General features: G+C 39.7%; 1 protein-coding gene across 1 annotated transcript; it reads right to left on the bottom strand.

Annotated features, from left to right (window-relative positions):
• Positions 1 to 204: 204 nt before the first annotated feature.
• Positions 205 to 13,358, bottom strand: syngr2b (synaptogyrin 2b). The gene is made up of 4 exons (XM_088418870.1): positions 13,225 to 13,358; positions 5,991 to 6,228; positions 3,859 to 3,995; positions 205 to 2,848 (listed from the first exon to the last, which is right to left on the bottom strand). The coding sequence occupies exons 1-4, from the start codon at positions 13,333 to 13,335 to the stop codon at positions 2,597 to 2,599; spliced, it is 738 nt and encodes a 245-aa protein (XP_088274996.1). The 5' UTR covers positions 13,336 to 13,358; the 3' UTR covers positions 205 to 2,596.
• Positions 13,359 to 14,807: the final 1,449 nt, after the last annotated feature.

Genomic DNA, 14,807 nt, shown 5'->3' with positions numbered 1-14,807 from the left:
ATCCATTTCACACCCTGCGGTAAACTTCAGGTCTATAATGTGGAGTAAAGCAACACAAAATACACGTTATTGCATAAAGAACTGGTAAATAGCTTTTATGAATAGGGGTCACGAGCATTCAGTTAAATTTATCTGTACTTTGACCAAATTTTAAGACCCTTTGGGAATGTGAAAATCTCTACCTTGAAAGGACAAAAACATCGCTGAAGGTAATTATTTACTTTATTGACATCCAAATTGATTAATTGTAGCACATTTTCCTCAATGAAAGGTTGTTAATGTGAATTTCAGGATGGAACAGCGACAATGCATATACTACTTCATATACATACCTGCCATGGTCTTGTAATTTCCAGCTTCCAGATACCCTTTCAAACTAGCCAGGTTACAAGTAATTGATAAAATACATGTTGGCCAAAAATAATTCAATTATCTATGATGCCATGCTATCACTACTGTATGACCATAATATATATGCTGTAGGCTGCACACTTGAACTAATACTGACTAGAATAGTAAAGTGCAACTATTTGAAATGTATTATTGATACAGTATTCAGTTTATCTTAAGCTTATATATTTGTTTTTGACAAAACATTGAGCTTCTTGGCCATATTACTGTGGAAACACTCATGTACAGTATACACATTTTGTCACTTGACACTGAGAAGCCCTCATGTATGACCTTGTCAACTGTACTTTCCGTTATACTCACGTCAAAATGAGTTCACATCAAGAGTAAGCCTGTTATTTGCTCCAAACAAAGCATTTCAATTGTCAATTAGTTTCTGTTCCATGGGTTTACCTTTATATCAGCTGGCTTAGCTGGTTGCCAGCCAATCGCAGGGCACACAGAGACGGACAACCGTTCACGCACCAAATCACACCTAAGCACTATTTAGTATGTTTGCCTGCCACACGTTTTTGGTGTGGGAGGAAGCCGGAGTGCCCAGAGAGAGCCCACGCGGGCTCAGGGAGAACATGCAAACTCCACACAGGAAGGCCGGAGCCAGGTGGATTTGAACCGGGACCTATGAACTGTGAAGCGGATGTGCTGCTCACTGCTCCACCGAACCGCTCCTATACTGTTTTCTGTGGCCACTTAGCGTCACAGGCTTGCTGGTACCAATCCCTGTAGACACCCTGAAGTGGTTGCCAGCCAAACGCAAGGCACAGAGAGACCAACAACCTTTCACGCAGCCAATCATACCTAAGGACAATTTAGTGTCATGCATGTTTTTAGTGTGCGGGAGAAAGCCAGAGTGCCGGAAGAGAACCCTCGCGGGCTCGGGGAGAACATGCAAACTCTACACAGGAAGCAGTTGGAATGAAACTCAAGACTCTGAATTGTGAGGCGGATGTTTAAAAAGTCCATTTATAAAGTTTTAAACTCAATTTTGATGTCGCTTCATTTTATTGTGCTTAATCAGTACAGTATAAATATTCTCCTCTTGTGAGTCATTGATAATTAAGGATGTCAAATTGTTTGAGCCTAGATGAACGTAAATTATAGTAACCAAATTTTCAAAATGAAAAAAACAAGACACTACAGATTAACGGAAAATGAAATACCTTATACCCACAACAGTTTGAATTGCTCGTCAACCTGGTGACTGATGGTTGTGTTATTATTTTAGCAAAGTGCTTTCTTGGAGGACCGTTAACGTTGTTAAATAAGTCAATGCATTCCATTCACCATTATTCAGCCTTTTTTGCATGTTCTCAGCATTGTGCCAGTGTAATAAAATTTGTATCCACAGCCCATGTAACTTGATTTGACATGCAGCCACTGGATTTTGGTTCATCAAATAAATAATAAAATGTTTTCATGTACTCCCTGCAAGATACTCACAGACTAGTCATTCCCCCTCAGTGCATTGAAGGAGTATTTGTAAAGATATTTGAATTGTCCGATCATTGTCTTTATCAGGCCATATTCCATAAAATAAATGCAGTTACATTCATCGTGCAATTCAATTCAATACACATTTGTACTAATGCAAGAAATTTCATCTGCTGGCAGAATTGATCATTAAAGTAAAATTGATACTGCATGAAATTCTTACCTGAATTGGAAATTAAGAGTGAATCTTCAATTGAATTGAGCCCTTGTGAATTTAATTGATTTTGGAAATCTGAATCAATACCCAGCTCTAGTACACAGCAAAGAAAAAGACAACAGTCTCACGAAGAAATCTGTATCAATGTAAGAGAAACACACAGTGTTGATGTCATCAACTGTAATTGGCAGTGTCTAAAATCGTGGGTACATCCCATGTGCCTGTCTGCCTGCTTGAGGTAAGTGTTGTGTCATAACACAGAGGTCAGCTGGTCCAAAGATCACATCTATTGTCAGCGTGCAGTCCGAAGTGAAGATCTGATCGCAGACCAAAAAGCCTTGACCCCCTGCAGTAAACCGCACCGTCCTTCTTCAATTAACTTGCATGCAGTTCTTTAACTTTTCATGGTTAACAAAGTGAGGAGTGTTAAATCCAATGAGAAGCTCTTTCATCAATGGAGTCACATCTCTGACACGTTGGCGCCGTTCCTAACAAACTGCCAGGAGGATTTCCGTGGCCATACCAGTGCCTTCTGCCTCAGTAATTGGGGGGCTGATAGCCGGGCGTCGGCTGAAGATTTGGGGTGAATGCAGGTTGCTGACTCAGATCGGCTATGTTGGGATAGGCGCTGTAGGTGGTGGGGGTATATGGCGTGGGGTTGTAGGAGGACGGGGCGTAGGTCGGAGGGTAAGGTGTGCGTTCGTCGGCAGGCTGCTCAGTATAGGTCGGGACGGCGATGTCTTCGGCGCCTCTACGGAAACGACCCAAGGCGAAGTAGGTTAGGATGCCCTGCGTAAAAAATTAAATAAAATAAAAACACTACAGCATTCATTTATTAGAAGCAAATTGTAATCAATGCAATGTGTCATAAATTATGAGCTAGCTTTACAATAAAGAAGCACAATATTTAAACGTGTATGATAGTTGTGAATAGAATATCGTTGTTTTCTGGCGGAATGCTTGCCTCTCCAAAATCACAACTTTTCAGAAACTGTTTGCAGAGTGGGTCATCTGGAATTTCTGGGAAAACCCCGTGGGCCACCAGTGGCGGGGTATTATTTTGGCCCGTGGGTATGTTTAAAATTCAGCAAATAACCCTGGTAAGCGTGAAATTATACAACAAGCGCCTTCATTCGAACGAGATTGTGTATTAGGGCTGTGAGATTGCTTCAGACTCCATGTTAGGACAAAGCATGGGAGTGGTGCAGTGCATTATGCGCTGTCGTGAAGTGACGGTCCTTTGGAGAAAAAAACAGAATAAAAAAGCGAAGGTCTGAAAGCGTGAAATTTGAAGCGCAAAGTATCGAGGGAACACTTTAATATGCACACATAAAAAAGTCATACAGTATTTATTGCGCTGTCATTGATGGAGATTGTAGTCACCACGCCAGCCGTCGACATCAAAGTCTGCGCTGACGCCGCCCGTGACCAGAGAAAAAGCCATTTAACAGGCTCACTAAAATGTATCCAACCCTCTAACTATTTTCAGGAATGGTCCAAAAAGCCTCCTGGTATAATGCCACATGGCAGACTGAGGCAAAGATGGAGTTTTATGACACTTCTCATGGTCAAAGGATTTGCTTTCAAGATTTGGCTAATGTGTAATAAATAAATAATACAATAACCATTTGTATCGATTTGCATGATAAACGACAATATTTGAACATAATGAGTTTCTATTAGATAACATGCTCAGACACCGGACTCACTCAGTGTTTTTTTTGTTGTTGTTTTTTTGTGGCTGCTGAGTTTGTTTAGTTTTTTTTTGAGAAAAAAAAATGCACAGTTGCTTTGCTTACCCAGGTGGCGATGGAGAAGAATGAAAAGGCCACTGTTGCACGTGCAGCATCCTGAGGGATTCCACTCACGTCATGTGTACGACTCCATTGACTGGCCAGCAAGCAGAAGCACACAAACCACAGAAAGGCCCATACCCCTGATATGGAGACATAAACACAGATGGAGTCATTGCATAAAAATATATAAAATTTCATGATTTGTAAAGAAAAAGAAACATCAAATTGAAGTTTGCGTCACATGGAATTTATGCACATATTAAAAATGCGTGCCCTTAATATATTTAATTTTTAAATCACACAAATTTCAATGCATGTAAAGTATAAAATCCCAACAAAAAAAGAGTACCAATTGAACAAAAATGAACACATATTTTGGTTTTCCAGTGCAAAAGCCTCTCAATTGAAAAAAATACTACTCAAGGATGGCACAAAAGTGCTGAACACTCACTTTGTCCATCATTTTCCTCAAAAATGAATATTATTGAGGTTTTATCTTTGTCCTGTATGCCCGAAAATGATTGGGCCTACCCACGTTGTGGTATAGGGCAGTATAAGACCTGGTCTAAGTAAAACTCAGTGTATGTATATTTTAAGAGTCTGGCCAATCCGCGCAACAAGCGGTATCTTGCAGCTAAAGCCAGCTAACGATGCAACAGTAAATGTCTGCAAATTAACAACGGTGGTTGTTTTCTACGCCTAAATAATTTGATTTTTTTCTATTAGAACTAACATAAAGCATTAAACAGGGGAATTGCAGGTGGGGCAAGAAAAAAAATAAAAAGAGGCTTTACGCTGTCTCAATTTTAACAATGCATCACCATGTCGTCGATAATGGTCTTAGTCTGTTTGACCAGCCAGCATAAAAAAATATTGCAAAGCATCACACAAGGACTATGTGATGTCCAATTGACATTTCAACAAGACAAGTCGAAGCTAAACTAATACTGTATGCCTTACTTAATGATTTGTACTTCTAGTTTCTTACTGACAATGAGAATGAGGCACAAAGAACGGACAATATATGGCAAAGATAAGAAATGTTATTTGGTGTCCGACAACCACAATGGGGACACCCTTTCTCGGTCCATATTTTCCATCTCTTTGTGTCACGGAGGAACCTGTGGAGCTTCACACTTTTCTCACTTCATGTGTATCACCCAACACCCATGAATGACATTGTTTTTTTGGTTTTTTTTTTCCATTACACGAGCAAAGAGAAAAAACAATTGAATCAAGCACAAGTGAAAGTAATCAGTGGGCCGCAAAATGGCTCCATAACAATCATGTGACCGCTTCAAGCCAATCATCCTCCATAGCTGCAAGATGTGACAAAATATTAAGTGCGCCAGACTCTGCCGGCGTCCCATCACAGTCACAATTTAGCATCAGCAGTTTTGCAAAGTCACTTTAGGGAGATTTTTTATTCCCCCCCTATATTTTTGGACTTCCTATCTGCAACTATTTTAAATGACTTAAATGACCACAAGATTCACGGTAGCTCTTCTTTGTTTTGATAAAAACATTTAACAAACACCGTCATGTTCAGCTAATGAATTTTAAGAGAATCTGTGAGGTCATGCTTGCCCTCAGCCATGCTCACTCAGCATCATCTGCTGCTGACTGCAACAATGAATAATATGCATTGTTGTGCAAGGATAACAGTGGGCTGCTTGTCTCGCATTGTGGGACACTAAGGCTTTCTGTATGAGACGGGTGTCAAGGCAGGAGCAGGCCAGCGGTAAAGGGGCAAAAATACATGATCACCAGCGGCTTCTTGCATTTCCTAGTATTGTCATAACTACCGTACAAAGGAAAACGCCTCAAGGAGGTAAAGCTCACATCCAATACTTTTGGTTGTGACATATGATCTGAAATGTATAGGCTGTTTTCGTACATTATTGAACACTAAACACTAAAGAAAGAAGAATATGCAATATTTAACAGGAATTGCACTACATTAGAAAGGAAGAGGAAAAATTGTATGCGATTACGAGTGTTTGCAGCAAGAAAATGCATGTGAAAGCAAATGCATTTCAATATAAACACATTTTTCCAAGATTTGTTCCAGTAGGCAAAAAAGAACAGGAATAAAAGTTTCACTATTAAAGCCTTTACAAAACTAATATCCTCACCAGAGAATCCCAGGTCTGCCATGACAACATATTTCCTTTGCTGTGCGCTGCTCATAAACGGCATGTAAATGTCCAAAAGCAGAAAGCCCACACAGGCGAGGAAAGCAATCACACCGATGCCGACAGCGTAATGACATGCCGAGTCGTTTTGGTTGAAGATGCACTTTGGCTCGGCACTGTAAACAGGGTTGATGTAGCCTTCTGTGGTGATGCAGGCGAAAACCACAATGGCAAACAGCTGCAGGAAGACAAAGAAACAAAACAAGTTACAAAATAGAGTGAAGGAACCCCCAACCCCTGCCTACCAATCACCAAGCTTCTCGAACCAGTCTTAGGCTATACACAATGTAGACTGAAGTGACCCGATTTTGATTTTTTTTGCCCCTGCGCGTACGCTCACTTTTAATGGCAGTGTGAACGACAAAGATCAGATTTTTTTTTTTTTTTTTTTTCCCCAAATGTGATTTGGGCCAATCTTTAGAAATGTGACCAGTCTGAATGGCCAAGTTGTATTCATACAATTTGCACCCAAAAAACAAGTGACAAACATCCCAATTTTGCACTCAAATAGGTTGAAGCAGGTTGGAAAAAAAAATACAACAAAAGCGGAATAGTGTATTTGTCCCTCTCTTTCTCTTGCTGACGCTGATAGCGGGCAAGACATTTATGGCACTACACAGAATGCCATGGCCTCACGAAAAATTCCGACTTTACAAAAAAAATGAAAAAAAAAAATGAATAGAGTATTAAGCCCTGCAGTGTGAACATAGCCTTAGTCACTAAATGCTGCTTGTTTGTAATGTTGATCCATTAACAACAATAACCTCCGGTATTATTTGCTAATCCATTTGAAAAGTGCACTAGTATGACTATTCACATTGAGTCAAACCTTGAAGGCAGAAAAAAACAAAACACATAGAGTATATAATACACTTGATAATATAATTTGTCGGAATTTATTGTGATTTCGCTTCACGGAAAAAAAAGCATGCACTGGAACCAAGCTGTCGAAATGTTCGTAGCAAATTACATTTGCTGACGTGACAAGTTGTCATAGTGATAAATTAAAATCTTTATTTTGACATTTTCTAACAACTGCCAACTGATATCCATGTCAGTAACAGACACTTGTGCACAGGGCCTTATTACTGGAACAAGGAATAACATAGCACCTAAAGAATATGCCAATGTCCTTTGGCTAACTGGTTCCTGGGGCCATCCCGTGGTTTGTTGCCATCCACACAAGTGAACCATCTCATCATGTGACCTAGTTCTGAATCCTGCTGCGAGCCTTGTGACTCCAGCTATACCAGCAGTTCCCTGATAACACATTATGAGGTCTGAGAGGACGGCAGAAAGGGGCTTTGGTGACACAGGAGAGGAGAAGACAAAGGATCCAGACAATGAACAGTTGAGATGTTAGAAAGAGCAAAATAGTTTCATACTATTAATGGAAACCGAAAGTTATTATATGTTGAATGATCAATCGGTCTGATACTCTAAAGTCTAAACCCACTCAAGGGCAGGAGCCAGAGCCCAAGCTTTGTGTCGAGGCGAGCCCGAGTCCGTCTTGTCGGAATATTGCCACCTCACATTCCATATGCCCGGAGTTAGCTTCTGTTGCTGGGGTTCGGACCGCCAAGGTCACAATGCAACACAACTCTTAGGCCCCTCCCAAAAATGGTAAGCCTATGGAAGGGGAGACCAACGTGGCTTTTTTGAGCTACAGTAGGTCCACCAGCCACCAGACGCTTGCCATTGAGGCCACCTTTGGGCCTGGCTCTGGAGGGTTTCTTTTTAAACTCAAACAAACAATGACATTATTTGCAGTCAGAGGTCAGAATTATAGACAGCATAATATTTACAAGACAATATTCATATATGTAGTAATGACAGTTTTACTTTCAAGTCGGGTGCATATTTCTCCACCATCATTTTGATCAAATTCAGGTGGTTGAGCAGCTTTGCAGTGCTTTTGTATCATGAGAATTTTAGGTTAAATGGAAAATAATGAACCTATTTGTAAATTCTGTTTACACTAAGGAAGTTGTACATATTTATCATGATATATTCTGTTTTTTGCTTGTCATTTTTTTAAAGGGCCTCTATGATGGATGAACCCTGTTACAATGTTAAATTCTCACTCTAAACACCCAAAGTGTTATTTTATTTTCTTGACCCATTACTTTCATGTTTCGCACTTTCAGGACCTGAGCAGAAAGGGGACTTCCATTCCTGGGGGTCTCTTTTGCTAGCGTAGGAAGAACACCCTCCTACTGCCCCCATACTGCCAGTGTAGAAGAAACACACGACCACATTAACCGAGCAGCCATGCCTCTTTTTCTTACGCTTTAGAACCAGAGTTGGGGAGAAGAGATTTTTCACAATTGGCTAAGTAAACAACTATGTTTCATCTATTAGTTACACTGTTTTACAGTAGAAAAAGTTGAACATGTGTGCTTGGACGCACAAGGCCTGACAACCAGCAGGCGTTTGAGATGTTCAACATTTCACGGAGGCCTGCACAAGAGTGGATTTGACATAAAATTACAAACAAAAGCTAGAACAATTCGCATAGTTGCACCTAATGGAGAGGCCACAGCTGTAAATATACCTTAACTTGGTTTTATAGAAATGAACCATGTGCCTTGGATGTATTTACTGCATACAGCACATTCATGCTGTATAAACACTGCTTTAAAGAGGCCTTTTTTTTTCATCAACTAACTTCTTACTTTTCTTGACGCGAAGAACTATTTACATCTACTTTTGTATTTCTTTAATATTGTAATATCACAGTTGAGCACATAAATTTACACATGCAAGGGTTATGTTTGTTTTTATCTTTGTTATTGTTTTGTGGTTCCGTGGCCGGTCGACTTCAGAACGACGCCATGAAGAGGGAGAAGAAGCAGCCGCACGGAGAGAGCCTAGGTGTCAGTCAACTAGACGTTTCCCTTTTTCTTCAGAAATGTTGCTACTCCCCAGAAAAACAAAACAAATAAATAAATACCCCCCCCCCCCCCCCACACACACACACACAAAACAACTCATATGTAAGAAATAAATATATAAGAAATTTAATGGCCAGTGTTCCAAAGGTAGGAAATGATCATTTATATGCATGTATTTAACCACGGAACATTCAAAATACCATGCCCTTTCCATTTCCATACAGATACTTTCATTGAACGATTATCATCAATTTCAGGATTTGGGTTTTGGTCAATGAAAGAAACAATTGTGAGAGCTGGTGCATGGTGGGATGTGTAGGCAAAGCAAACAATGCTCCTAGTGCCATAATGACTCACCGAACTAAAATGAAAATGTCCACTCATGTAATCAAGCCTAGTTTGTTTTTTGTGAAAAGTTGCTGCTGAAATAGAATAGAAAGTTTTGAGTGCGTATGTGTGCACATGCGTGTGTGCGTGCGTTGTGTGAGTGTATCTTGGTGAAAGAGATGAGGCAAACTGGAAAGGAGGTTAAACCAGGCAAAGATATCACCTTACTTGCAAAAAATAGGCTCTATTTACAAGTGAGACACATGCACAACCCCATTGACTGTTATCTCCATGCACACAAACACGGATCCACTCTGAGCTCCAAGCACACTCTGTCCTCACCCACCATGGGTAACATTTTTAACTTGGTGACATAAGTCTGTGAAATCCACTACAGAGAGCAAGCCGAGTATCATTGGCATTGGAATGAAAGTGCTCTGAATAGTTCAAACATTAATCCCGCAACCTGCTTCTTCACTTCAGTAGGGGTAAAGACAGCATGCATTATTTAGCTTGCCAGGTTGTGGTTAATTTGGGGTTTTCTATAATGGGACCCAGACCACAAACTAAATAAAAGTGTAGCAGGTGATCAGCAGTGTGGTGACCCTACGGTATATTAGGGGGAGAAAAGCAGAGGATTTCTCATGCAGACATGTAGGAAACATTGTCCCCTGGTGGTAGGAAGACAAAGTGCTTGATTTGACAAGTAGCGTAGCCGGCTTTTTAAAAGTTAATATCGCCGAGGATCAGCTTAATAAATCGTGCCAGCCAATATCATAACGCGATTAAAATTAGATTAATTGTGCAGCCCTAATACTGAGTTGGAATTTTTTCATTGGAATTCATAACACTTTTTGGATTCTGGGCATGCTGGCAATTCTTTTGCAGCTTCAAAGTCCGAAGTTCTGAGAAACATTTTAATTGCATAAAACTGAGGCCAACGCTTGCTGATTTTTTACTTTCATAGTTAAAGGGGATGTCAAAAGTTCTTAACAATATGTTCAATGCGCCTCCACTAGACTAAACACAACACTCTGGTAAATGTTTGTGTAATATGAATTACAAAGAACAATTCACCATTTTGGCCATTTTGCGACTTGCTATCGACTGAAGATGACATTAGTTTTTCAGGAGTCAGGTGACGACCAATCATCAGTCATGTAGCAAGAGTAATAAGCTTTTATTTTGAAGTTGGCCTTCACAGTTATGGTGGCGTAACAGCTAGCTTGACTCGTCCTCGCGACATGGTTTTTATTGCCATCATATCACATTGCTACCAACGCCACCATTCGATTCAATCAGTGATTAAGGACGGTATAAAAAAAATGTCTAGTCAATCTTGCGGTTGTATGATATGACAAGTCTCCAGCGTTAGTGCTGTATAAAAACATTGTGCATTCAAATGCAGTCAGACATTTCAAACTAAAAACGTCCACCAGTGCCTTGAATGTGAACATGGGATGAGAGCTTGAATAATGAGGTCTTGTGAGAATACAACATCACAAGAGTTCCTCTTACCGAATAATGTATGTACACAAACGGCTCGGTGCTACATGTTTATTTTGAAGTTCTTTCCGACAGCATGTTGCAAACACGGTGACTGGACTTTCTACTGCACAAACTGTTTCTTCCTCCAAGAGTGAGCTGTGAGTCGTGACTCCCAATAGACAAAACAACGTTGTTCTGAAAAAATTCAATCGCTAATTCAGGGTAGTAAGAAATGACTAAATTACGCTGACAGTTTAGTGAACGGTGCCTGATGCCAGTTTTTATGCAGCATCTAGCATAAATGAGCCTCTAGCTACCTGAGAGCCGCCGTGAATCAAATACTGTATGTCTTCTGTGGGTCTGAAGTCACATTGTGTCATTGAAAAAAATATGTGGAGCGTACGGTCTAAAATCTCAGTTTAAATTGAAGTTGAATAAATGACCCACCCAATCCCCCCCCCAAAATATAACATTTGGTCATTCATTGTTAAGTGGAGATGTGTTATTTAGTCTTCTGAGTTCATAACTGTTTTTCACCAAACCCCCCAAATTCTTTTTTATTTGTATTTGAATACCAAAATACGCAATAGAAGCAGACCTACAGATGAAATACAGGATGCACTTATTACTTTTAAATCACATGTGTAACAATCTAAAGGTTTTCCAGAAGAAAAAAATTAATGGTAATATATTGGCATATCAGACAGACAGTTTGAAAACACTTCAAAAATATATATAAAAAACCTTTTGTTAAACTAGCTCATGTGCAGCTAAAAGATGAACCTGAAATAAAAGTGACTCTCCTCTTTATGTTTACATCCGTCACTAGATTGTTGAATTTTCTTGCAGTTTGCTCAATAAAAAGAAAACTTCAAAAACAGGAAAAATTATACTGGGCATTTTTTTATTTTTCTTGCTCATCTCATTCACGCAGACTCAGTCTCAATGAGACTTTTTTGTCCTACCGCTAAGTTGTAATGACAAACAACTTGGGCTTTTTATTAATCTACAGTATACATTATGGTATGTCGCAAAGAGAATGAACAGGGTAAAATTGCTTAATATTTTCTTTAATTCCAATGAGCGGCTCATCTGGTCACTTGTTGACAGTACCTGATCTAATAACTAGGCTTCATCCTTCCACTCTAGTGGTTCTATGTCAATGAACGAAGAAGAAAAATGAAACCTGCCTTTGTTTATTGCCATTATAACATTTAACAAAAAAAAATAAATGGAGTCCTTTCAAGACCCTATGCTAATCAGGAGCGAACATGGTGGAGAAGGTAGCAGAAGGTAGCAGTGTTGTGCATACACTTCGGAGGTTTATTAGGTTTTGTCATCAGCCTTTTGCCTACAATTTTAATGTTTGTTCTTGTAACCAGGAAATAAAAAAAAAAAAAGAATAAGAACAAAAGACAGGGCAAGTTCAGGAGCAAAAGACTTGAAAATGGAGGAGCATGTGGTTAAATTTAAAAAATACCCCAAATGTAGAGTGATATGTAATCTACGTAAGTAGGAGCATGCTTACCACAGAAGCAGCTCAAGTTTATTCTATCACATAAATGCAAGTCACTTGGCTACAACTACCGCAACAACCAGAGACCACCAAAGACGATAATGTAGCAAATTAGCCAAACTAAACTCGAGAGCACTCCACGTTTGAGCAAGTCTGCGAGAGGATGTATAATGTTTTAGTATTTCCTAATTATTTGGCTTCTGACAAAAAGAAAACAGCACCATTCCTCCTAGTGGTTGAAACCAGCACTTGGGACTAGTCTCAAATACTGCAGAAGGTAAATGTTGCAACAAAGGTAAATATCTGGCTTGAGGGTTTTTCTCAAGCTTTTGGGGTGAGCTCAAAATCAGATTTAACTGGACGAATTAATGACAGATATTAGTTAATTAATCTTTCATTTTTTAATTTCCTGATGGCACTAAAAAATTCACATAAAAGCAACGCCTTTTGCCTTTTAAAAATATCTGTTTTGCCAAATACAGCATTTTGCAGTTGTTACATTGAAATGTTTTGTAAATAACACATCTAGAGTCACTTAAATTTTGCGCCATTTGAAATAACGGCATACTAATTGAGAGTCAAATTTTCTGTGCCTCTTCAAAAAAGCGTGCAACCAAATCCTGTGTAGTGCAACCATTCGGAAAAAGTTGGTAGCACGAGTGCTACTCGGTATACAGTTGGTGTAGAGCTTTCGTTGTTGGACCTAACTTCATTGTTTTATTTAAAAACATGCGTTTTTCGGTTTGGGGCTGTCACTCGACAGCTGCATGCAACCCGACGCCTCGTAAGGCGCTGCCTCGCGCTTCTGTCCGAGCGAAGTCGTCCAAAACATACCCTGGCAGCTCCACGTACGGGTGCCTGCACCTGTTCGCTACCCGCGCCGACTATTTTCCCTCTTTAGCTAACCTTGCATACTAATTTCCCACGCCCAAGTAAGGTAGATACTCACCCAGCTGAGTAACCGCACAATGGTTTGCGGCTGTCGGACAAACTTTCCGATGTCCAAGCCTCCTCCAGCGAGCGAAACGCCGTACGTCTTCGTGGCTTCGGTCTCATCCATGTCTGAACCCTTGCACAGGCAACTCCCTCTTTCTGTAGCAAGTCAAGTCGGTGGGAGACTCGGGAGTCTTGTGTGTGGCATGCAAACACCGCCTCTTCATCCCACCGCGCTGCCTGATTTGACATCACGAAAAGAGGAGTTAAACTGCGGAGTCACAAGGGGTGGAGATTTGTGCACACCGGCGCCCGAGGGGAGGGAACGCTTTATGTCTTGGGCTCAAACTCTACGGCAACCCTTTTGCCATAAAACTCTATTCATCCGTCTACTGTACTCTTATCAACAACTAGCGGTTGAAAAATATTCGAAGCAAACAGAGCCGGCTACAATACTCATCACCTACTTAGGAAGGACAACATTGTGTCTTCAAAAAACTGTTTAATTAAAAGACTGGAAACTCTAATGTATGGAGCCCCTTTGGTGCCAGGGTAAAAAAAAAAAATATTTCCACTAATCTGTTCGAACCTATTGCTTAGATTAAAAAAAAAAAATAATAACTAAAACTAGACCCTGCAATTAATTTACGTACCAAAGGAGAAAAAAATATACAGTAAAACTCCATAATAATGAAACATGCATGTGCAAAAAAAAATCCCTCAAGTGTGAAAAAACAATCCATGCATTGAAGCCTTTCCCTCTTTCTTACTTCCTCATACAAGAAAAAAAACTTGAATAATACCAAATGTTTTTTGTTGTTGTTGTTGTAGAGGAGCTCTAATCTACAGTAAAGTAGTATAGTAAACAGTTTTGATTGGTCTGTGTCATTCCAACGTACTGCAACTGCAAAGTACATTGAAAGTATTGATAAAATTAGATGAACATACTGCAAAGGCATTTTGTTTGAATGTTTAAGTAATTCAGGCTAAACATGCTAAAATATGATTTTTTTCATGTCGTGTAGTTTCGACAAATGTGTACAGCAGCCATATCACAGGCGGACAGGGTGAAGCTCACCAACACTGAAAATTGAGTTCACAATTATTGTGGGAAATACTGCTAATATTGAATGTTGTTTTCTGCCTCATGAAAATGTTTGCGTCATGGCAATGGGGATAGCCGTCAAATTTTTGGCGGTTCCATGATCTGGACAATACCCCTTGGCGCTAGGGGGTGAATGGGATGTTTTTAGCATTTGGCCTACATTTTGTCAATAACGTACCTTCAAATGACTTTATCAACACACTATTCTCCTGGAAAAGGAAGCAAACTTTTGAACTACAATTACTAGATAGTGCGAGCAAACGTATTCTAAAAAAACAAGCAGCAATATGAACACATTTTAACAAAACAGGCTTGCATCTTGTGGTTTATTGCCAATCCCAGTTGAAGATTACATTAATATTCAACACAAAGCAAAGATTGTGCATTTAACCGAAGAGAGAAGAGAACTTGATTCATTTTATTTCATGTGCTATCAAAAAATATCAGTGTTGCAGTGTTATAGCCATTTACGCTATAGATAATTGAACACAAAT

The sequence above is a fragment of the Hippichthys cyanospilos genome, chromosome 7 (genome assembly GCF_059441005.1).
Source record: "Hippichthys cyanospilos isolate Australia breed blue-spotted pipefish chromosome 7, RoL_Hcya_1.0, whole genome shotgun sequence".
Classification (NCBI taxonomy): Eukaryota; Metazoa; Chordata; class Actinopteri; order Syngnathiformes; family Syngnathidae; genus Hippichthys; species Hippichthys cyanospilos.
The sequence above is the reverse complement of the archived record's forward strand: the minus strand, read 5'-3'. Positions and strand labels throughout refer to the sequence as shown.

Coding starts and splice junctions, on each gene's coding strand:
- syngr2b (XM_088418870.1), bottom strand. CDS start 13,335: ATGGATGAGACCGAAGCCACGAAGACGTACGGCGTTTCGCTCGCTGGA. Junction 3,996..5,990: donor GGCAGACCTGGGATTCTCTG/GTGAGGATATTA, acceptor TCTCCATATCAG/GGGTATGGGCCTTTCTGTGG. Junction 2,849..3,858: donor TCTTCTCCATCGCCACCTGG/GTAAGCAAAGCA, acceptor TTTTTTACGCAG/GGCATCCTAACCTACTTCGC.